The sequence below is a fragment of the Festucalex cinctus genome, chromosome 8 (genome assembly GCF_051991245.1).
Source record: "Festucalex cinctus isolate MCC-2025b chromosome 8, RoL_Fcin_1.0, whole genome shotgun sequence".
Classification (NCBI taxonomy): Eukaryota; Metazoa; Chordata; class Actinopteri; order Syngnathiformes; family Syngnathidae; genus Festucalex; species Festucalex cinctus.
The window spans coordinates 25,054,950-25,078,723 of record NC_135418.1 but is presented as its reverse complement, the minus strand read 5'-3'; the positions used below and the strand labels follow the sequence as shown (position 1 = coordinate 25,078,723).

Below are 23,774 nucleotides of genomic sequence, written 5' to 3'. Positions count from 1 at the left end.
GATGATATTTTTTTGGAGCTGTGGCTCGCCGTGAGGTCGTTAAGTGAAATCTGGACCGGCCTGCTGCGCGCGGGTCACTGAGGTAACCGGTCCCTGTCCGTCCCTTCTTGTTTCCACTGCTATTCATGACAGCATCACGGGGAAGCTAACGTGTCCGGGATGACACTCGCCCCCGTTGTCCCTAGCAACTCGTTGTCCTTGAGGGGGGAAAAAATGGGCACCATTGGGTAAACTTGCAGATAGACTTGAAAGGACCACGCCAATGGCTTTGCAAGTATGCCCAATTGATACATTACTCTAACAGGCATTCTAGCTAATCAGAAGGCTGGAGATACTTTTGCTTACGCTAGCTGTCATTAGGCTGGATACTACCTGGAGCTTAGCCCAGCAGACTTTGGGGAAAAGGTCAGCTCAAGTCAATAAAAAGAAGAGAAGTATCTGAACCGAACCTGGCTGGAGTTTCCTCAAAGTGACCCAAATGTGTGTTTGTGGACAAATAAATAAAATAAAACGTGTTCATGTCAGTGCACCCTTGGAAGACGATCAACATTTCCCAAGTAATCGAACAGGCGGAGTCCTACATTCTTTTCTTTGCTTCTACAATGACTTCTGACATTTGATCGCACCCAAGTCTCCTCATTTAGACTTTTCTCTTGCTGGAAACAGTGCACATCCTCTCGGGCGTGTCATAAATGAGAGGGTGTCATTTTCCCCAACATCAACCGGCACAATGGCGTGTGCTTGTTGTGACACGATGGTGAAAGTGTGGCGTCTCCGGTTTCTGACACGGGCGTTGGAGGCCTTGAGGTTGAGTGAGGGCTTTGACTCCAAACTGCGATCACTCTGGCCAACTTCCAGATGTGAAACTGGGGTAAGTGGTTTTGGTGAAGCCCCTTGACTAAATAAAGACAAGTGGGAACGAGCTTGTCTTGAAAAGATGGTCGCAAGATGTTTTTAAAGAGAAGTGGAATCAAACCGCTGATTGATCGCAGGAATAGGAGGAATCTGATTGGTCAGGAAAGGGCAAAAAAGGCATGGACTTTGGACTGAAAATTTTAATTCATAGCCAGGCAGAAAAGTCATAGCGCTAAGACAGGAAATTCAGGAGCAAAATTGTGTGTTCCATTTGTAAGTTACCGATGTTGAATGGGAAGTTGGAGGTAGATGTTGTCGTTCCCTACTTCACTGTTGACGTCACCACACATCGGATTATCTAAATCCATGAAGCCGCATTGGTCTTGCTTCTCTGAGTTGTGTTTGAACGGTTGCAGTCAACCGTATTCGGACTCTGATACACAAATGTGACGGAAAGAGCTCGGTAGGCCCGTTTTTATCTATTATTCAATTCCCACCCCTCTCGTAAGCAAAGTCACGAGTTTGAGTGACTTCATTAGCGGCATGCGGGCTCGTTAGCTTACCAGGTTACTGCGCCATATTTTCAAATTATGTACCATTACGTGCATAAAGTGACATTTGTCTTGCGTCGCTAATGATCCATCATTAAAAATAATGGAATATGCCATGATGAGGATCCGGCAGACTGGCCCGCTCTGCTTAAATGGAGATGAATCGCGACAAAGGGGACATCTGCAAAAAGCCCACCCACCCATACTCCACCTGATCCTACCTCGACATCCTACGGAGCTGTCATTTATCACCCTGCAAGAAGCGACCCATTATTCCGCCTTCTCCCCCCCCCAAAAGTCTGCAGTCTTGTTCGTTTTCCAACGCTGTGTGCATATGTTGGCTGGCCCGGCCTGTAATTTCTCCATTCCACATTTGTCTCTCCCCTCTCCCATGGCCAGTGGGAGCAGGAGTTCTGTAAAAATTCCAGATGTTATTGCAGGGCCGCATGAATGGCTCCACTGATACTCGGCTTTCATCTCACTTTCCTCTCTATTGACAGATGGTAGTTATCACACAGTATGGAAATACTGCTCTCCACTCGCACCACCCATCCCTTCCCTCTGTGCTGTGGTATTGAAGACCTGTTGAACATCACGAGAGCTTTGCAGCCGCATCGGAGTGATTCACTCAAGAACCATCAAGGGGCTAAGGTTCTGGAAGTGGAACAAAGGGTTTTTTTTTTGCGTATCTGCATGTATGATTAAATGAATTAATTGACCGTTCTGTGTCGTGTCAAGTGCTGTATAATCACCACGAGTGCTTAGACAAAGCAAGAGAATGTTACGATTTTCGTGACATCATTCTTCCAGAAATATACGTATGAACAAGGGTGTGCAGAAGTGGTGTCCAGATGCACATGTGCACTGAAAATATTAACTCGTTTACCTTCCAGCTGTTTTCAAAGCATTGTTCCCCATGTTGCCGGAGCATTTTGACTGATCTTTCAAGACTAAAATGTCCATTACTTTAGGTTATGGGGTGTACATCTCGCTAAGTAAATGAGGATACGTAAAGTGGAGCTATTGAGTTTGATTCAGTGGGATTATGATTCGATTCAGTATTGTGCGGCTCATTTCGAGAGGGTATGATGCATTGACTTTCTTGTCGTTTTACAATATTAATGAACTTGTCAAGTTACTGTAAATGTCCTTCAAAGATATATCTGTCCAATAAAATATGATTCAATCTATTTTAAAGTGGAAAGATTCGATGCGCTGACATCTTTTAAATCAAAATCGATTTTCTGATTTCAATCTGTTTTTGTTTTTTTTGTATGCCCCAAGGTTACAACTCCTGTTTTTTTTCCTCGTATGTCCAAACAATAGCTTGTAACTCAACTCATATCTCAAGACACCACTGTATATAATAAGTATGTATTTTTACGGCCATTTGTTGAATGATCATCTTCTATTTGGATCAGCACAGTAGAGTAAGGCTGCAAAAGTACCAAACGTAATATAGCACACAGCGAAACGTTAAGCTGCAAACTGCCTGCCTACGCCATCTCGACTTCTATAATTCATAGCCAAAGTTAAGCCGATAATGAAAAATAAGCCCGGGAGCTGGGAAATAATTTTCCACCTGTTATTTATTGCATGACCAATATTTCCTTTAAGAGGCACCGCATCACATTATGTCCTTGTAAATATCAGCCCTCGAGATGGTGGAGGCTTGGGTTCTACTTGGGCTCCTGTACAACATTTTATAAGGTTGAGCCCTTAAAATGATCCTTTGGGCAGTGGGGAGATGGATTTTTTTTTTTTTTTTTTTTAGCTTATCGCACATGAACATGTGGTAAATGGTTATTTTCAGCATTGTACACAAGTAGTTTTTCTCCAGTAGTTGTGTAAGGTTTGCAAAATTAGAATTTACCAAACCAATTATACGTGTCTGGTATTTAATCGAGTATATGTAAGTCTAAATTTGGTTTGCAAGGGGACAAAATCTCTAGTATGGGGTCATCTTCAGAAATGGCCAACATTACTCTAAAATTATTATCTCAAGCAGGCGTTCGTTCACACAAAGTCAAGCAATTCTCTCTCAAAAAAACAACTCAGCGGATGCTTTGGACTGTACGAAAGAAAGCTTGACTCGTACCAACTTCCTGTTGTATCATAATCGTCTGCCTGAAACCTAAATGTTGCTTACAAACACTACAAAAAGGTTTCATCCGTCCGAATAACACCTGAAACAAATTAGAAAAAAGGGTGTTATGACTTTTGGGCCATGCACTCCATATGCATACTGCGTACGGGAGCGAAATGAGTTATGCCCATGGAATATTGTATTTAGTTCAGCTAAGGCGGCCCGACCCTCCTGAGGATGCTGTAACCTCAGGGGTCATTCCCCAGGTGCCCCAAATGTCCAACACATCTGCCGCTCACAGTGTCTGCTGCACAGGGGATGCAGCTTACCGAGAGAGGAATTGCGGTGTGCGCTGAGGGGGAAAAGCTGCATCCGCGTCATCTTGCACCTTACGTGTACTGTCTATACTATACACAAACATAAACGGGGTATACACACACACAACACGCACACAAATACACGCATTTGTGCATTTTCTCTCCCTTGCAATAAAACTAATGCAGTTCTTTGCTTGTATGTCTGATAGTGATTGGTGTATTTGTTCAATATTTCTTTCGGAAGGTCTACCAGCTGTGACCTTGACCGGGTACATTGTAAATATACGACAGCATTGACGTAATTAATAAGTGACCTACAGTACATACGAGTACTCCCCCATGTAAAAGGCTGGGTTTTCTGTTTTCACTCAGGAAAATGCACTATATAAATACAGGATGTATACCCATAAACTCCTTCTCAATCTACACCTATGGGATTCTGTTAATGTGTGGTGGTGATTTTTTTTGCTCTACTACCACTCCCCTACCCCGCTGGACTGTATTTTGCCATTTTGTGTTTGTTTTGTCAACAGCTGGACATTTCTGTGGACAGACAGTTGTTTACCCCGCCAGCCAATCGCAGAGCAGGGGGTGGCCGGGGGGCGTGTCACTCTCTAGGCAGACGGGGCCGGGCGAATTTGTCGGCTGCATGACGTCACTTCCGCCGCAACTTGACCCCTCGCACGTTTTTTGTTTTTTTCACTCACTCACTCTCTCAGTGAGTGAGTGGAAAAAAGTGAGTGGAAAAAACCTGCATGCTGTCTCACAATTCTGTGAGTGAGTGAGTGAGTGAGTGAGAAAGTGAGAAAAAAAAAAACGTGCGTGTTGTCAAGTTGCGGCGGGAGTGACGACATGCAGCCGACAAGTTTTTTGTGTTACCAATAAATTGTGTACCAATAAATTGATCATTGGGGTGTCCTAAGCTAAAAAAAAAAAAAAAAAAAGTATTTTCTACCCTGTGGTTAATTAACGCTTTGACTACCAGCCATTTTCGGAAAAGGTAACCCCTATACTGCCAGCTGATTTACAGAATTTTACCGATCTTTCAAGCTCCACAGAAAATGTTGTGTTAGGACTATGGAAACGCGGATACTACCAAATGAAAGATTGAAGTCTCATCTTTCATCTAAAAAAAAAGTTTGTTTCTACCTTATTCGGATCTTCAGTAATCAACAATAGAAAACACCTTCGTTTCACCCAAATCCTCTATTTTCTTCCAAAATACGGAGAAATCAAGCTTTTTGTGAAACGATGTTATTTCATGCACTCTAGTGAATTTGGCACTTTTTTTTTTGCATGAGTGATTCTACAAACACCTAAACTTCTATAAAACGCTACCCCAACAATAAAAAATGTTTTTTGATTGCAAAATAACAGTTTATTTACATGCAACAGTAGCAATCCGAACAAACAATTTGGAAAACTCTTTGCCAACTATTTACACTTGCGCAACAGTTTTTGTCAGTCTGCTTCTGCATGGACTGATTTGCGTAGAGGTTGGTATGATGAACGATGTGCTGGAGAAGTTCATCCGTGATGAAGAGCTCCAGGATGTCAGCTGGCAGGTGGGAATTCAGCTCTCCTGCAGCATCCCTTGGTCCTGGTTTTGCAGCAAAGGGGAAGAGGGTTGGCTGCCAGCCGAATTCATCAACTTCAAGCCAGCCAGAATCTTTGGGATCTGCAAATATACATTTCAATATCATATATTATTTTAGAGCACTGTGATGCAATGTGTGTGTGTGTGTGTGTGTGTGTGCATGTTTACCTTTTTTTCTTCGATGTATTGGTTGATGCACATTCTGTAAATTATAGAAGAAGTTTACCATCAAATATTTTATTAGAGCTGTGGAGAATCTTTTTTTTTTTTCTTTTTACCTTTGTTCCGCTCACTGTGAGAAGGGTCACTTTGGGCCCTATGAGGGGGAGCTTGTTGCGGTGTATTGAAAACGTTTTTGTTTTTTTACCTTTCTTTGTCGTAGAACCAGCGGTCGGACGTTGCTGTGAGCACGATCTATAAAACATACATTCACGTTTGTATAGGTAATAGATGTTCTAGTGTATATCAGCACATTTACACACGCTGCTAGCAGATCGCCGAAAAGTTAGTAAAGTAATCTTACTAGCAATCTCTTAGCATGTTAGCGCTTACCTTCACGTTCTTTGGAAGACTGTCCAAGACTGTCTTGCATCGGACCCATAGTACTCGTCATCGTCCGATGAAACGTCATCTGTGCAGACGTGCCTAGTTGTGCACCACTTTTCTCCGGTGTTAGCATCGCTAGCCGGTGCGGCCTTAGGACGTTATTAGCATCGCTAGCCGGTGGGGCCTTCGGGCGTGGTCGAAACGGCCGCGTCACCGCTTCAACTATGACTTAACTCCGTCATCACTGTGCTCTTGAGCACTGGTCGATGCTTTTGAGCTTTGAAAATAAGGATCAAGCGTGAGCTGATTGCCATCTGTAGCCTTTTTGACTCCCTTAGCCAAGTTAGCCATTCTCTCCCCCTCAACACTCTAGCTCCGCCTTACTTCTTCTACTGTTGTCTCCTACCCGATCTTGTCCAAAAGACTCATCACAGCCATCTAGTGGCCAGGAATACTCATTATAGTAACCCGATCGGCTTGATACTTGGAGCACAGCTGCCCAAGGCTTTCCTCCACCCGTTTCCATAAAAAAACATAGTAGACGTCAATTAACGTCTATGGCGGCCAATTCTAGGTTTATACTGAACGTCATTAAACGTTTATGGCGGTCAAAGAGTTAAAACGACACAGAGTTATCCAAGGGAGCAGACGCGCTGACTGCACCAAAAGCTAGCGGGGGGAATGAAATGATTTGTGTGCGTGTGTTTGTGCAGGGTGGAGCTAATGCCAGTTGTTTAATGGCTTTCGCACAAGCTTGATTGAATTAGGCGGCGGGACCGTTGTCCTAATTGAATTGCAAGCGTTCCGTGTTGCAAACATTGTGAGCTCGTGTTCCACGGGGGCAGAGGGCTGATGATAGAAAGAAAAACAACTTGAGGCTCCAGCGATACAACAACACAAAAGTATTTAAAACAAACAAATAAACAAACAAAAAAAAACTCCCACTTTGGTTTCAAGCACATCTGCCTCAAAGTGAAGAGCTTTCAAATTTCGGTTGCGTCTCTTTGTGACGTTTCCATGTTCTCCCTGTGCTTGCTTTGGTTTTCCACAAGTGGGCTTCCTCCCATTTTTCGCAAACATGCACGTAAGGTTCAATGAAGACTCTAAATCAGGGATGGTTTTTAAGTTGTAATAACTGTGTTCACCACTAGATGGCAGACATCGCTCAAGCTTATCTCTAATTGTACTTGTGCACAAGAGAGGAAGAGAGAGCGGAAAGAACAAATGTCTTTCCAGTCAAATAGGAATTGTTGTTTGAATGCATTTTTGTCGTTATTTAAAATGTCGTTTTTGTCGTACATCTGTTCAGGAAGTGTGTGGTCCCGTATGCCCCCCACCAGTAGTGTAGACCAAAAAAGTGCCGCCCACCCCCATCCTTTGTTTCCCATCACTGTTCTAAACGGCCCATTGGCGTGTATGCGTGCACATGTGTGCGTGTATATTTCCAGTGGTCTCTCGTTTTCCCAGAAGTGAGTTCAGCAACACTTTTATAGGAAACAACAAAGCCCGTTGAGACCCCAAGGTTGCCCGCTGCCCACTGCAGCGGCAGTCGCAGCCGCATTCTGAGAAATACGACGCACACGCGTACACATGTTGCATGTGACATGTTCATTTTCAGCACTTCCAACACTTTCTGTTCCTGCAGCATTCACAAAAGCTCGCACCTCCGGCAGCCCCACACATCCCCCCCCCACCCCCCCTTTCTCTTTCACACCCTGAACAACACGCAAACACTGGAAAACACACGCACACATGCCCCCTTGGCCGTTTTTGTCTCTTCCTTGTATTCATTATGTTTTAGGGGAGGGACACTTTATCGTGACCATCTTGTTGCAATGGGTTTAAGGGCGGGGTCGAAGGCTTTTGATGAAGGGGTTATGTGAGGGCAAATGAGGTATTGTGGAAAGAAGAACTGGCATGTGGCCTTGGGCTGCTCCCATTCAACCAACCAATTTTGAAATTGTAAGAGACCCCACACATGAGAGATAAATGGACAAATGTGTGCTTAATTATACAGAAATCAGTTGTGGGTTTTTGTTTATTTATTTTTTTTTGGGGGGGGGGGGGGGTAATCACGATTTATTGGTGATTTATTGGTTATGTTGAGTACACCACAGATTCAATAAGAGCAGAATGACTATGTTGATTTTTTTTCTCTGTTTGAATTTGGTTTAAAAAAGTGGTGCAAGTGTAGGCAACAATTTAACAAATTTACACGACGTAAATGCTCAATTCTTCCGAGAACAAATAATTTTCCTCATCATGTGTTTCCATTCTGGTTACACACATATACACACATTGCTGCAGGTCTCATCTCCACCGTGTGTCATAAATCTCCCCATGTGTGAGGTTGATATCCAGGAAACCTTTGAAAGAAAAAGGCAGCAAATTAGCTGCTGTAAAATGTGATTTGCACCCTGACTCACCGTCGAGTTTCCATGTGGTAAGTCTTGTAAAAAAAAATCACAAATGAAAGCCCTCGCGTCGCAATGTGTTATTAAAAGTGGTAAAACACGGACGGGCCCAAGAAGCGTGAGACGTTAGGATTTAAATGAGGGGATATTTTTGGAATCAAAAAACGTTTTCTTGAGTTTTCACCACAAAGAATGGAACAATTTGAACGCCATTTGAAAGGAAGCCTGAAATGTTCCTTGAAAGCTTGTTTGCCTGGTTTTCTTTTTTTTTCTTTTTTTTTTTCCTGTTATTGTTGTCGCTGTGAGGTCTGACAGCACGAAATCAAACCGCGTTCGTGACAATGTCTTAAATTTCACGAGGGGAAGTTGCAACAAAAAGGGGGCAGCTGTCACGGTTGAATATTTATACCCATAATTAATTCCTCGGGCTTTCTAGAAGTTGGACGAGACAAACCGAAGCCAGCGCGGCTTCAAATGCCGCCTTCGTTGAGGGAGAATTAAAGCTGTGATCTGTTGTTTTAATCACAGCCTCGCTTGCATCTGACATCAGTCGACTCTCTTCATGTCAGTCATGCGGACGCCCGTGGGGGAAATTCCCCTCACGCCCTCCAAGCAGATGACAGAGAGGTGCAGCGAGACGTAAAACACACGTCCTCTTTAAGTGCATGTGACGCGCCAGGAATTCATCGTTTGGAAGTTTCCGGCGCCGGCGCTAACGAGTTAACTGCTGAGCTCATTTGAATACATTTGCTAGCAAAAACAGCAGCACATTAAGTCGCCACCCGGATGTCGTAAACAAGGATGATGGATGATCTTTGTGTTATGTGGCGACTGAATAGTGCAAGTTACATTTCAGCGTTTAAGTTCAGTTCAGGTTGAGATTGGGAATTACCGAACAGTACATTACAATAGTACTAAAGAAAAAAATGAAATTTATTGGAAAATGAATGGAGAAGAGGCTTGGGAAGGCGACAAAGAAAGCGTCTTGGATGTTTTACGCACGGTGGGGAACTATTCATCGCTCGGCGGCAGGCCAAGCAGCTCGTGAATATCTGAATATATATATATAAAAAAAAAAATCCCTGCGGTAGCAAAGGACTTTTATACTTGCTAATCCCTTGCATTCTTTTCATTGTCGCCATTGTCACAGCTGCGGCACATCCATCATCGGCTGTGCCCAAAGTAAGACGCTGAATTTACAAACAGAGACGTTCGCGACCTCTCCCCGCTCTCCATTTTTTTTGTTGCCACCGGTGGACCCTCGACAAACTCCCCCGACCCTCTTCCCCGTCAACACGTCCTTTTACGCTGTTTCTTTCCAAGTCGGTTTGATGGCAATTCCCCCGCCAAGCGGCTTGGCCCGGACCTCAACGAAATGGTCGACTGGCACTGGGAGTGTTCACGCCTCACGTTTCACTCGGAGCATAACGAGAGAGAGAAAGAGATTGAGCGCTCGAACATCAATCATGGCGGAAAGCAAACATGTCAACGCTGCTTAGTGGCGTTGACAAGTGGAGATGACTTCATGTGGATGTCAGATATTCGCGATAAGCGAAACACACGACCCCTTGAAATGCTTGGAAAGTAGCGCGGAGCACAACGTTAGCATAGCATGTTGGAGTTGTTTTTAACTTGCTGTCAAAATTAATTTCTCAGTCATCCAAGTCAAATGTTTTTGTTTGTTGAATTTGTGTTTTTTCATGTTTTTCGAAAACATTCAAAAATGACTTGGGCAGCTATGCTGTTAGGCTAGCATCATGCCAAGTGTGTTGGATTCAAAGTCAGGGTTAGGTTTTGAAGCTAGCGTTTTTAACTCTTTTTCCTGCCAGACGTTATCAAAGAAAAACTTTGATATGACAGAGGCTTTGATCATTGACGAAAAAAGATACAATGCTTCCATCTGCTGGCCATAGTTTTAGATTCCACAACCCGTTGACCAGGCAGCGCTGCACTTAGACGTTGCACTGAGAATTTTTTTTTTTTAATTGTTGACGTTATTTAACATTTATGGCAATATACGTCGTGATTTTACTGATCGTTATTAAACGTTTTTGGCGGTCAAAGAGTTAATGACGTTTCAAGCCACAGTCACGGATTCAAATTAAGCTTTCAAGCCAGGGTTAGGGTTTCAAAGTTAGGGTATCAAGCCGGGTTTTAAAATAGAGCTTCAAGTTTGTTCCAAACCAGAAATAGGACTTGAATTTGAATTTCAACAAAGTGAAAAAAAGACTTGGGCTTGGGCCTTAAGTATATTTTTATTCTATTATCGCCAAACAATGAGATCACAGGTGTAAGGGACCGACGCTCCAATAGAGCCTTTGCCGTCACTGTGTCTTCTTCTGTTGTCTTGGACGTGCCGGGAGACTCTTAAAAGGGCTCGGAACAGCAAGCGAACCGCTGCCGATGCACGATGGGCAAGCAGGGGACTGTGAATTATTCACACAAACAGCATGTCGCGCTGAGAGCCGCCTCACAGGCGAGCCGCCGCTTCTGTGTTTGGGCGACTCGCTCGCTTCATATCACTTCAAAAGCGTCCACAGCAAACAAGTCTCGGATCAATCATGATTTATACGTTGAATATTTAAGTAGATTTCTTTAGATTGTTTTCTCTGTGTTTGTTTAGCTATGGTGATATCGCAGTTATCGTTACAGCCGTACTGTAAATATTTAACACTGATAACGATTATTTCTCCTCCTGTGTCTTTTCAGCGTGCACGTCTGGATTCTTCAAGGCGACCCAGGGAGACGAGTCGTGCAGGCAGTGTCCCATTAACAGCCGCACCACCAGCGAGGGAGCCATAAACTGCGTCTGCCGCAATGGCTACTACCGCACCGACTCGGATCCCTTACAGATGCCCTGCACCAGTATGTATTGCATTGTTCTGTCGCTATATCGCGGTTTATCTACCACGGTCCCCAATTAAATTTCTATTAATTTGTTCCAGCTCTGTGCAAAAACCTTTTTTTTTTTTTTTACATTTTTAATAACTATAAGCACTGCATTGAATTAAAGAAACAGAGCATCCATCCATCCATTTTCTTGACCACTTATTCCTCACAAGGGTCACGGGGGGTGCTGGAGCCTATCTCAGCTGGCTTTTGGCAGTAGGCGGGGGACACCCTGAACTGGTTGCCAGCCAATCGCAAGGCACACAGAGACGAACAGCCATCCACACTCACAAGCACAGAAACAGAAGAGACAATTTCAAAAGTATTAAAACTGTTTTCATGTTCGATAAATGGCTGAAAGTGCATCATCAACTTGCCCAAGTGGTGGCAACCTTCATTACCCCATTTTTGTTCACATCACTGCACCTGCGATGGCACCTGAAACTATATTTTTTGCGTATTCAAACACGTTTTTTTGTTTAATGCATGTGTGAGAATTATTTGTAACATTTTTGTATGGTCTTTCCACCCATCGCTTAAAACATCTGCCTCACAATCACTCGGAGCGTCACTGTATACTGATTTAATTGAAGTGTTGAACATGTGCACAGCCTCTCTCAAAGACTTACTTGTCACATGTTTTGAGTTGATCGTGCGCATCTTCCAAAGAAACGCACAAGGTCAGGTCGGCCCGCCCTCGACATCACACGGCCCCGATCAGAGGTTACCAGGCCGGGCCACGGCGCATTGAGATTGGGGCCCACCGTGGCTCTTGTCATGCCAATGAAGCCGCTTGGAATTTGAATGAGAATTTGAAGCCCAGAGGAAGGAACGCAAGGATGACGGTGGAGGTCGATGGTTGGGAGAGCGAGGGGGATTGGTACAGCTAAAACAAAAGTGAGAGAGGACGAGGAAAAAAACATCCCCTTTCAAAAATTCGGTAGCGTTGTGTTTCTTTCGCTCCCTTCTGTGAGCGCTGAAAGGACGAGATGATGGCCCCCACAACAAAGGGGATTTGCATAAACCCGGCACTGGGAATCAAGCAGCTGTTGTCAACCGGAGAGCGCAGCGGCGTCACGTCACTCGCATTTTGCGCAGCACGACCCCCGGCATGATTAAAACGGGGCCCGCCGAAGCTAATGTGGCTTTTGTAGTAAGTGGGGGGTAGGGATGTCACGATAAGGGCAATATCGTGATATCGTGATATTAAAACTGCCACAATATCGTCGTCGTCGTCATGTTCACAATAGTTAAAAGGAACACATATGTTAAAAAGTCACTTCTAGCACCCTCTAGTGGCTAGTTTATTAGCGCAAATTAGTTTTCATTAGGGATGTTTTGGCCTTCTATGTTTAAAATCTACGCTAATTGTCAGATGAAGGGGAACCTAATTTGCTTGTGAAGCGATCAATATGTGCTGCATTAGCAAGTAAGTGCCTCAATATTGTTATTAGAGATTGTAGGTGGTTTATATGCATTGCTGTTATGTGCAAAAGCACAATATTGTGCTTTTTTTTTTTTTTTTTAGTATGAGCTCTCTTTTTTTACAATATTGTGATCTTTTTTAAATATCGCCACGGCCCCCCACAATATCGTGATAATATTGTATCGTGCTGTTTTGATATCGTTACATCCCTAGTGGCGGGCTGGGCTGTAACAAAAACTGCAATATAACAATATTGCCACGATGTCACGTCATGTCACGATATTAAAAGCAGCATGTCTACTCTTTTTAACAGAAAACTTGCTTTTTTTGCAAGGTTGTATTTCATTTGTGTAGATCTAACACTTAGTTTAATTTTAATTAGGAATGTTTTAGCCAATGCAGCGGTTATCACTCCCATTAATCAGTTAATTGCCGCCACTTAAATGAAGTTAAATAACAACCAATCGATTGAGATGTGTGGGGGGGAGTCTAAATTGTTCACTTCATTAGCCATCCTAAGGTGCACATGCCGAAAAAAAAAGATAAACGGTGTTGTTTGTTTGTTTGGCCTGCCAGTCAACGTATGGGCGGAGCCCCCAAAAACGCTGGTGTTTTATCCACTTCATGATGCTGCTCCATGAGAAAAGTGCTAAGAAAACAATTCAATGTGGGCACCGGCTCGTAAAATCGGATTCTGTGAATGGGAATCCTGAGGGAGGATGGCAGACGAGGCCTTGGAAAGCTGTATTGATCTAATCACCGCACTTTTTTTTTTCTTTTTCTTTTTTACCGGCAAACTGATGTTTTGAGGGTTATTTTTATGTACTCATTCTCATTCTCTCTTGCGTCCTTTAGCGGTCCCTTCGGCCCCGCAGAACGTCATCTCCAGCGTGAACGAGACCTCGGTCATGCTGGAGTGGATGAGCCCTCGGGATTCGGGCGGCCGCGAGGACGTCGTCTTCAACATCATCTGCAAGAGCTGCGGCGGCGGGCGCGGCGGCTGCACCCGCTGCGGCGACAACGTCCAGTTCCTGCCCCGCCAGCTGGGTCTGACGGAGCCGCGGGTGTACATCAGCGACCTGCTGGCCCACACGCAGTACACCTTCGAGGTGCAGGCGGTCAACGGCGTGTCGGACCAGAGCCCGTACTCGCCGCAGTACTCCTCGGTCAACATCACCACCAACCAGGCTGGTAAGCAGTCTTGTATAAAAGACCGGAAAGTGATATTTTGGGTACGAGTATAATTGTCTTTATTGTAGATGACTTTGATAGAAGTAAAAGTCACCCTGTAAAATATTGTTACTTTGGGATTGTCCTATCAAGAGTCTCCAACAGAGAGTTACTTTATTTATTTGGCATAATTTTTCCACTAAATGAAAACGAAGTTAACTGCCACAGATTAAAAAAAAAAAAAAAAAAGTGTTAGCTGATTTCAAGCATTTTAACTCATATTTCAAGGCAAACAGAATATTGTTATTTTTCTACATATACAACGTGGCTACTAGGGATGTAACGATATCCAAACATCACGATACGATAATTATCACGATATTGTGGGGAGGCCGGTGATATTTAAAAAAGGTCACAATATTGTAAAAAGAATGAGATCATACCATAAAAAAAGCACAATATTGTGCTTTTGTACATTACATCAATGTTCTGTTATTATTATTGTTATGTTTTATCATTATTATGCTATTATTATTATTATGTTATGTTGTTAATGCACGCACATATTGAGTTCCTCCACATAATGGCTTGCTTCACGGGCATATTACGCTCCCCATTATCTGACAATTAATGTAGATTTTAAACATAGAAGGGCCACAACATCACTAATGAAAATTCAATTGCACTAAAAAACTAGCCAGCAGAGGGTGTTAGAACTGCATGAATGGAAATCAACCTGACTTTTTTACAGATGTGTTGCATTTAAATATCGTGAACATCACGACGACGATATTGTGGCAGTTTTAATATCACGATATCATGATATTGCACTTATTACATCCCTAGTGGGTACCACATGAAAGATTGCATTTCATTCTTTCATGAGAAAAAAAAAATCATGTTTCTACCTTATTCTGTTCATTAATAATCACCATTTGAAAGTAGGTAATTTGAGTGACATTGAGCGAAAATTGACTCCACGACAGTGCCGTTGACATTAATATTTTTGTTTAGTGACGCTCTGTGAATTAGGTTTATTGTGACAAAGGCTTTGATCATTTATGTCATCCTTGAAACCGTTCTGTCATATTTCACTGTAATTCCATACACTGGCGGCCCATTGAAAAGAGACACAATGCTGCCATCTGCTGGCCATAGTTAGGTGGTGTTTTTGATTCCACAACCCATTGACCAGGCAGCGCTGCACTTAGACGTTGCTCCGTCCAATTAAGAAAAAAAAAATGTAGATGACGTCATTTCACGTTTATGGCAGCATACATCGTGATTTTACTAATCGTTATTAAACGTTTTTGTCAGTCAAAGAGTTAAAAAAAGACTAAACAAAAAAAACTTGTCGTCATTTAACGTTTATGGCGGCATACATCGTGATTTTACTAATCGTTATTAAATGTTTTTGGCGGTCAAAGAGTTTACTCTACTCTGTCTCTCTAGTAACAAAGTAACATACATAACATGAAGTATTTGTACTCCGTTACAACAAGGCTGCTGGTAAGTGAGCGCGATTAGACTTCCTCTTGAATACACTCAGCGCTCCACAAGCACAAAATGCAGTGCACACACGCACAAAGTGTATCCTGATGTATGCAGATGAGTGGCTTGTGAGTGTGCCGTCAATGACGGGACAGAAAAAGAAAGAGACTGGTCCTTACACTTCAACCTCATGGCCGCGATTTGCAAATTGTGGCCCTGCGCGTCCGGCTTGCCGCCGAAGCCCATCACACGCCATTCAAGCGCTGATTGCAGCTCGCTCAGCCACTCGGCGTTATTTTAAACAATATAAAACGCTACCTTTGCTTCAGTGATTATGGACAAGTGTTCCGGTAAGGGGAGAAAAAGTGAGATTTGCCTTTCAGGATGGATTTACATTACATGCTTCAAATGACACAAGTCGAGGGTGTACTTTGATTTGCAAAAAAAAAAAAAAAAAGAGGACACTGCCCGGCCTCAAGATCCTCAAAGTTTACTTTAAGATGGCATACATTATAACTATTTTAACTAGGGGTGTCAAAATGAGTGCGTTAATTTTACATTCCCTTAACGCCACAGTTTTTTTTTGTTTTGTTTTTAATTAATGACCGCCCTTATTTGCAAAGCCTGTACTGGGGGACTTCCTGCAGCAGACACATCCACGTCAAAATTTAACAGTAATAAATTTAATTAAAATGTGTCAAGTTGTATTTTACCATTTTAAAAGTGTGCAGAATTTCACAAGTTACTTCATGTTAAAGATTAGATAGCGCTAAATATAAAAGAATCATGTACTGAGCTGTCACTAGCATTCTACAACTGCAATTATGCCATCTAGTGGCAGAAAAATTACCTCAACACCATTATCACGCTTGTTTTTTTTACAATACAGTACATCTTTTTTTTTTAAACTCAATTTTGTGAATTTTCATGAAATTACTGTATCAATGATTAAAAGCTGCAGCCATATTTGTATTAAAAAAAAATATTGTACATTTAGAACAGCTATAAAATTTGCAATTAATCATGAGTTGAAGTTATGCGGGGAAAAAAATTAATCGCCTGACACCCCTAATTTTAACGTATACCTCCTCTCTATGGGTAGAAAAACAACAAACATGAGAAATGAATAAGGACATAATGTTCTAAGCCCTTTTTTTTCTTTTTAAATGACTGACGACTGACTTTGTTGCAGGCAGCGTGAGATCAACTCCCACTCTGGGACTGAATGTGAGTGTGAATGTTTGTCCCTCTCTATATTTGCCCTGTGATTGACTGACAACCAGTCCAGCGTGTAGTCAGCCTTTCGGCCAAAGTCTGCTGGGATCAGCTCCAGCTTCCCGCAACCCACTGCAGGATAAACAGTTCAAAAAAATGGATGGAGTAGAAATCCGGCCTCTATCTCAAGGGTTCCTTCAAGAGATAACTCCAAATCTCTCCCGATCTCCTCTGCAAACATTTGCGCTTTGCATGTTTTAGCCCTTGCGCTTGAAGTCTTCTCCTCGTCTAAGGATTTCTGTGAGGCTAAAGCATCGATTTGCTCTTTAATTGTCTCAATCAAGCGCATCATTTGGCATCGCGAGCCCTTGCTCCCGAGCCAACTGGGCTTTTGTCTTTTCTTATTTCGTCTCCCGACAACATTATGTGCCCGCGATGTCTCATCATTCAACCCCCAGCACTCAACCAGCCTCCATATTGTTGCATGGCTGAGGCACCGAAAGCTACTCCGCTTTTATTGCATTTGTCTAACGGCGCACTCACTCTCATTACTGTGCGCCGGAATCCCTTTAAATGTTCCCCTCAAATTGAGCCATTGTAGCAAAACGTCAGTGTTTACGGATATCTGTTTGCCTTACAGCTCCATAAAGTAGCCATTACAATGCCGCGAGTCCAAGATGGAGGCCTTTTACTCAAACGGCAGCCTCTTTTTATTGTCTGTTTGGATTTAAGTCACTGGTGTGGTGGCTTAATGAGGGCCACCGAGTGCAGTTAAGCGTTGTAATGAGGCCCCCGCCCCTCTCTCTCTCTCTCTCTCTCTCTCTTGCCGGACCACAATACGTCTGTGGCCCCGGCCCTCGCCTTTCCCGTTTCCCCCTGCCGAGGAGTCCTCGCGGAAATTGGGGGGCTCTGCGCCCTCTCCGCTCAAGTGCCCGTCACTTTAGATTATGCGACGGCGGCTCCCGTCGCGGGGAGCTGTGAAAAGAAACTCCCGCCACACCCTACCACCGCCAACCCCCGACTCCCCTCCCCCCATCCCCGCCCAGAACCAGGCTCGCTCGAGGGACTGCGGTGCGACGCAACAGGGACGGGGGTCACACGGACCAGGAGCCTATAATTGCATCTGGTTTGTGAGGCTTGGAGGTTACATAAACATCATGTCAGCCCTAATTACCGCAGGCAGTTCTGGGCTCAGCCATTCGCACGGGCAACGAGCGCCAACACAGGCTGCAGAAAGCAGTACAGTCGAGCCCCCACTAGATATCGAGGTTCATTGTTCACGTACCCCGTTACGTCACCAATTTTTTGTGGAACGTTTCCGTCTAGCCGAGACGGAAATTCTTGCAATACCACGGAATTTATTGTGACCTTTATTCATGGTTTTGAGTAGAGCCTGACCAGTATTTTATTTTATTTTTTTAAGCAGAATAAATTTGACATTTGCCTGATTAATCGGACAATTAATTAAAAAATAATGAATAAAATATTTTTATTTATTTTTTGTCTCTTACAGAAAGAACATTTGACTGTTTTACAATACTTTGTCCTTTAGTATCCTTCAGTTTTATATAATCGGCAAACACAGATTTTTTTTTAAGCTATTTTCTGCAAATATCCATTGATTTTGTTGCCAATTTTTTTTAAAAGAGCTAATATCGGCTGATTAAATTGGCAAATTTTTAGATCTACAAATTCCTCAACTGAGGTTTTTTAATTGCGATCCATTTAGTCTTTTTTTTTTTTTTTTTTTTTTTGCAAAAAAAAAAAATGGTAACACGCAAGCTTCATATACGCAACCGTTTGAGAATCGAATGCCCTCACCTGTGGGCAAGGAGAGCGACTGCCGCTGATGCACTCTCAGCCATTTACTGAATAGGACAAAAAGCCAATCACTCAAATACAAAATGAAAACACTCCCAAAGAGCATGAAGAACTCCTGAGTCACTCACTCGACCACGCCCCTTAAAGGCACACAAAAAAATTAATTAACAAATGACTGTGACTGGCGGCACGGTAGTCGAGTGGTTAGCACGTCCGCTTCCCAGTTCTGAGGTCTCCGGTTCGAGTCCAGGCTCGGACCTTCCTGGGTGGAGTTTGCATGTTCTCCCCGTGCCCGCGTGGGTCTTCTCCGGGTACTCCGGTCTCCTCCCACATTCCAAAGACATGCATGGCAGGTTAATTGGGCGCTCCGAATTGTCCCAAGGTGTGCGTGTGAGTGTGGATGGTTGTTCGTCTCTGTGTGCCCTGCGATTGGTTGGCAACCAGTCCAGGGTGTCCCCCGCCTACTGCCCAGAGCCAGCTGAGATAGGCGCCAGCAGCCCCCGCGACCCTTGTGAGGAATAAGCGGTCAAGAAAATGGATGGATGGATGACTGTGACTTTCAGCCTATTTACACTACATACAATTTATTTATCTTTTAAAATGTTGATATATTTATAATGGAGTGCCATTTTTCTACATTTAAAATGTGAAACATAAAAATTGTAATTTTTACACGGCTGTAATGGAATAATGGTAGGTTGAATATATTTCAATGGAGACATTTGATTTGAAAATAAAACTATAACAAATATGTTCTCGATCTTTCGCAGATTTTCACCTCCAGCGTAACATATCGCCCTCAATGTTTGGAGCACAACATCACTTGGCTCTAGTTGCATAAAAACAAAAAGCAAAAAAAAAATATGCAAATTGAAAGTAGCCTGAAATATGCTGCCGTCCGCCATCACATCTCAGCAGGAGAGCGCAAGCGGTCCGCCCTGTCTAGCATCTCAAAAACACTGTTAGCCACGGGCGTCATCATCCTCCTACTTGTGAAGAGGGTGCAAAATGAAAATTCATCTTGAAACATGCAGCACTCAATTACACATACGGACGTCAAAGCGCGGATGATGGTTGTTTATAAACCCGCTGCTAATTCCGCAGTGCAGGCTCCCAGCATATTTGTAGCGATGAGTCACATCTTTGCTTTGCCGGGTTTGTACAACAAAGTGACGATCTGCGCATGCGATTAAATGAACAGTAAGGATGTGGTGCCACGGGGTGAAAACGTAGTCAGGCCTCGTAGGTGTCACAATAGTCACTTTCACATTGGATATCTTAGCCCTATTTTGCATGAGAAAAACCCTCCGCAATCAAGTGGAACAGCATTTTATTGTTCTGCCTGGCATTTTGCACTTGAACAAAGATGCATTATTTGTAGTGAGTATATCAGTTTTGGAGCAATTGTACATTCTACAGCACACATGATGATCACTCAGTAAAAATGCTGTGGGACACTGGTCAGGGATTAAGTGACAAGCTCTAGTTACCCATGAATGTACGTACAGTAGAACAGCATATAATGTGATCAATTCTGCTCTCATACAAAGAGTGTGAACGTTACATAATTTGTAGCAAAAGATTGCTTAAGAAATCACACGAGTTCAAGGTGGCGGAGTCGACTGCATACTGAGTGACTTTATCGTTCCCTAAACTGACCAATTGTGCAAGAGAATCACATTAGTCACTGGGCACTGAGGGTGTAATCAAGGGCAGGGTATGCATATGGTCCATGGGGAAGATGTATGGCTTCATTACAGCGCCAATGGCCGAGTGCTAACATGGCGACTGCTAGTGTCAATTGTTCATACTGTGTTAACTTTAAAGGCGGGGTCTTCCGTTTTCACTCAGGAAAATGCACTATATAACTACAGGATGTATACCCATGAACTCCTTCTCAATCTACACATCTGGGCTTCTGTTAATGTGTGGTGGTGATTTTTTTTCCCTAAACTCCCACCCCGCCCAGCCTGTATTTTGCCATTTTGTGTTTGTTTTGTCAACAGCGGGACATTTCTGTGGACAGACACGTTTAGCCCCCCAGCCAATCGCAGAACGGGGGGGGGGGGTCACTCACTGTTGGCAGACGGGGCTGGGCGAATTTGTCAGCTGCATGACGTCACTCCCGCGGCAACTTGACAGCATGTGCAGATTTTTTTTTTTTTCACTCACTCACTCATTCACTCACTCACTCACTCACTCACTCACTCACTCACTCAGAGTGTGAATGAAAACGGAAGAAAAAAATCTGTACAGTTGTGTAAGTGCCCTCAAATTCTGTTGCGCACACGCCGAGCGCATGTCGTACGCACAAGAGTCGTCGAGATGTACAAGCAGGCTGCGGGCCACACGCGGTGGCAGGGTGACGGTGACAGAAGGCGTCGAGGTGGACGCATATGCTCGCTGCCAGCCAGGGTCAGACGGGAGGGCTCGCCATCACACCTCCTCGGAGGCCGCCCTCGTCGTGACTGGCGCGACGATTCTGTTCGCTGAGGCGTGGACGGGCTCTGCAGCAGCGAAATACAAGAAAATGGACTGTGCTACTTACTTTAAGCGTGCCCTTGGAAATAGAACATTTGCTTTCAAGGCTGTGGATGGATGGATGGATGGATGGATGGATGGATGGATGGATGTATGGATGGATGGATGTATGGATGGATGTATGGATGTATGGATGGATGGATGGATGGATGGATGGATGGATGGACGGACGGATGGACGGACGGATGGACGGATGGACGGATGGATGGATGGACGGACGGATGGATGGACGGACGGATGGATGAACGGACGGATGGATGAACGGATGGATGGATGGATGGATGGATGGATGGACGGATGGACGGACGGACGGACGGATGGATGGATGGATGGATGGATGTATGGATGGAGGGATGGAGGGATGGATGGATGGATGGACGGACGGACGGATGGATGGACGGATGGATGGATGGATGGACGGACGGATGGATGGATGAACAGATGGATGAACGGATGGATGGATGGATGATCAATGGATGGACGGATGGATGGACGGACAGACGGATGGATGATGGATGGACGGATGGATGGGCAGATGGACGGATGGATGGACGGACGGATGGATGGATGGATGGACGGATGGTTGAACGGATGGATGGATGGATGATCGATGGACGGATGGACAAACGGATGGATGGACGGATGGATGATGGATGGACGGATGGATGGACGGATGGACGGATGGATGGATGGATGGACAGACGGATGGACGGACGGACGGATGGAAGTGCACCCGGCAAGGTTCATCAAGTGACTTAAATAATCCATGCATTTTATTCTATGAATTTAATTACTTCTTCTCAGAGGAAAATCATCTCATGGATAGTCAAATGAGTTATCTAATTTGTTCCTGTTTATGAATCATTCACAAGTCACATGGGCTTTCTTTGACATGCATGGAAGAGTGTGCTCATTGCCTGTGTATAAATCTGGGTTAAAAGGCCGTGATCTCTTGGCCCACTGGACTGTAAAAGGGAACATAATGTGATTATACGAATAATTGTTGAGTGCACGAGCGCTCCGCTTATGACGGCGTAATCGATCAGACTTTAATGCAGTCATTTATTCGCTTCAGCCACAAGCGAGTGTGCTGATAATTAAAAACAAAAAGAGCCAGTGGATTGAATTTAAAAAAAGCACAAAAAAAAACAAAGGCTACAGTCCAACCCTTCTTCCAGAATTGCACCATTGCGCTTTTTGCTGACGCTGGCCTTTGGAAATGCGCGCGGCCGGCGGCTGATATTTTGGCTCACGATGAGTCGGAGATGCGCAAAAAAGGGAGCCGTTAATAATTCAGCATTTTCTATTTCAGACGGCGCATTTAGAAGAGATGTTTTTCGAGCAGGTGATGTCAACCTGCTGCCGCTTTAACTATTTAACAAGAGCAAATATTTTGAAGGGGGATAGACGCACCGATATCACTTTCCGGCGGATTCTTTCCTCTGTCAACACTATACAACAGATTCAAACCGACGTTACATGTCTGCAGATATTACAGTTATTCTCTCCACATAATAAAGTCGTCAATTGCACTGATAATTACTACAAACGATGGAGCAGGATTGGTGCAAAATTGGGGGCCCAAAACAGGTTTATAATTAATTATTTAAATCATAAATATACCACAAGCAAAATGCCAAAACACTTAACTCATTTGTTCCCAATAACGTGTAAATAAGTTTTTTTTAATGTTGTAAGTGTCCCAAAGACGTATTTATACGTTTTTTTGTTGTTGTTTTTTTTAAATGCTAGAGCATACAGAAGGCTTTGATGCAGCCTCTCAACTGCAAAGAACGGTTGCAGAAATGGTAGTTATTACACAAACGGCCAGCAGGTGGCAGCAGAGCAAAGGAGATCAACCAGGGCCATCTAAAAAAAAAGCTAAATTACTTTTAAATAGATTTGTGAAAACTAATGAAACTTAGCTCTCTTCTAATGCTAATTGCTGCAAAACGGAAACAGATAGAAACATACTTTTTTTTTTCCTGATGAAAGAAGAGACTTTAATCTTTCTTTTGGTAGATTCCATGCTTTTATAGCAATTGAACACAATATTCTGTGGGCCTTGCAAAATGAGTCAAAATCCAGTAAAACAACCGGGAGCGAACGGGATTGTGTCTGTGAAAATGGCTGGGAGTGAATGAGTTAAATATAATTTCAAACTCGTAAAAACGGTGATTGCAGGTGTCTGTTTACTTCTGCTTGAGTATTTCCGGTGGGTTGCATACCAGAAGCATGGACCCATATACACGTATAGATACACACTGTGGCACGCTCACCGTAGAGACAGAAAATAATGTGAAAACACCCGTTTAGTGAATGGGACGGCGCCGCGCATACTTGTACAAGTTGTTCTGAACTCCAAAGACCAAGATTCCTTGCGAATAGAGCAAGCACAGACAGCAAACTAATGCCCCGTTCAATCGAGGTATTCCCAATGCGTTTATACGAACAAATATTCCGGTTACAAAAAAAGGTAACCCAGGGGACTTATGTGTAGTTTTAAAAACATGAATAACAGCCTTTTTTTTGTGCATTTACATGTCCTTTAATAACCGAGTTTTGAAAAGGATAGTATTGGCTACATGTACTCATAATCTAACAAAGACACCAATAGGCTGGGTTTCACTGATAAATAAATGACTGTACAACACAGTGAAATAGCGGTTAGCACATCTGACACGTAAACAGACCTCTACTTTGCATTTGCATGGAGTAGTTCAGTCACATGCTGTCATAAGAAGCAGTTAAGTACAGTGCAATGACGTTTGAGTAAAGATTGCAGGAACATAAACATTCCGAAAATGGATAACAAAATATGTTTGCATGCGTGCGACCAAATGTTGTTTTGTCTT

General features: G+C 43.5%; 1 protein-coding gene and 1 long non-coding RNA gene across 5 annotated transcripts in view; one reads left to right on the top strand and one right to left on the bottom strand.

Moving 5' to 3' along the window:
• Window positions 1-23,774, top strand: part of ephb2b (eph receptor B2b) — a 135,146-nt gene that overhangs the window by 85,839 nt on the left and 25,533 nt on the right. For all 4 annotated transcript variants that reach the window (XM_077528828.1, XM_077528826.1, XM_077528827.1 and 1 more), the window contains exons 4-5: window positions 11,076-11,231; window positions 13,537-13,872. In XM_077528828.1, the coding sequence (XP_077384954.1) occupies window positions 11,076-11,231; window positions 13,537-13,872 (492 nt within the window). The remainder of the gene's footprint in view (window positions 1-11,075; window positions 11,232-13,536; window positions 13,873-23,774) is intronic.
• On the bottom strand, window positions 5,297-6,326 carry LOC144023417 (uncharacterized). The gene is made up of 4 exons (XR_013284546.1): window positions 5,959-6,326; window positions 5,685-5,820; window positions 5,575-5,608; window positions 5,297-5,487 (listed from the first exon to the last, which is right to left on the bottom strand). It is a non-coding gene; the product is annotated as an uncharacterized LOC144023417 (long non-coding RNA).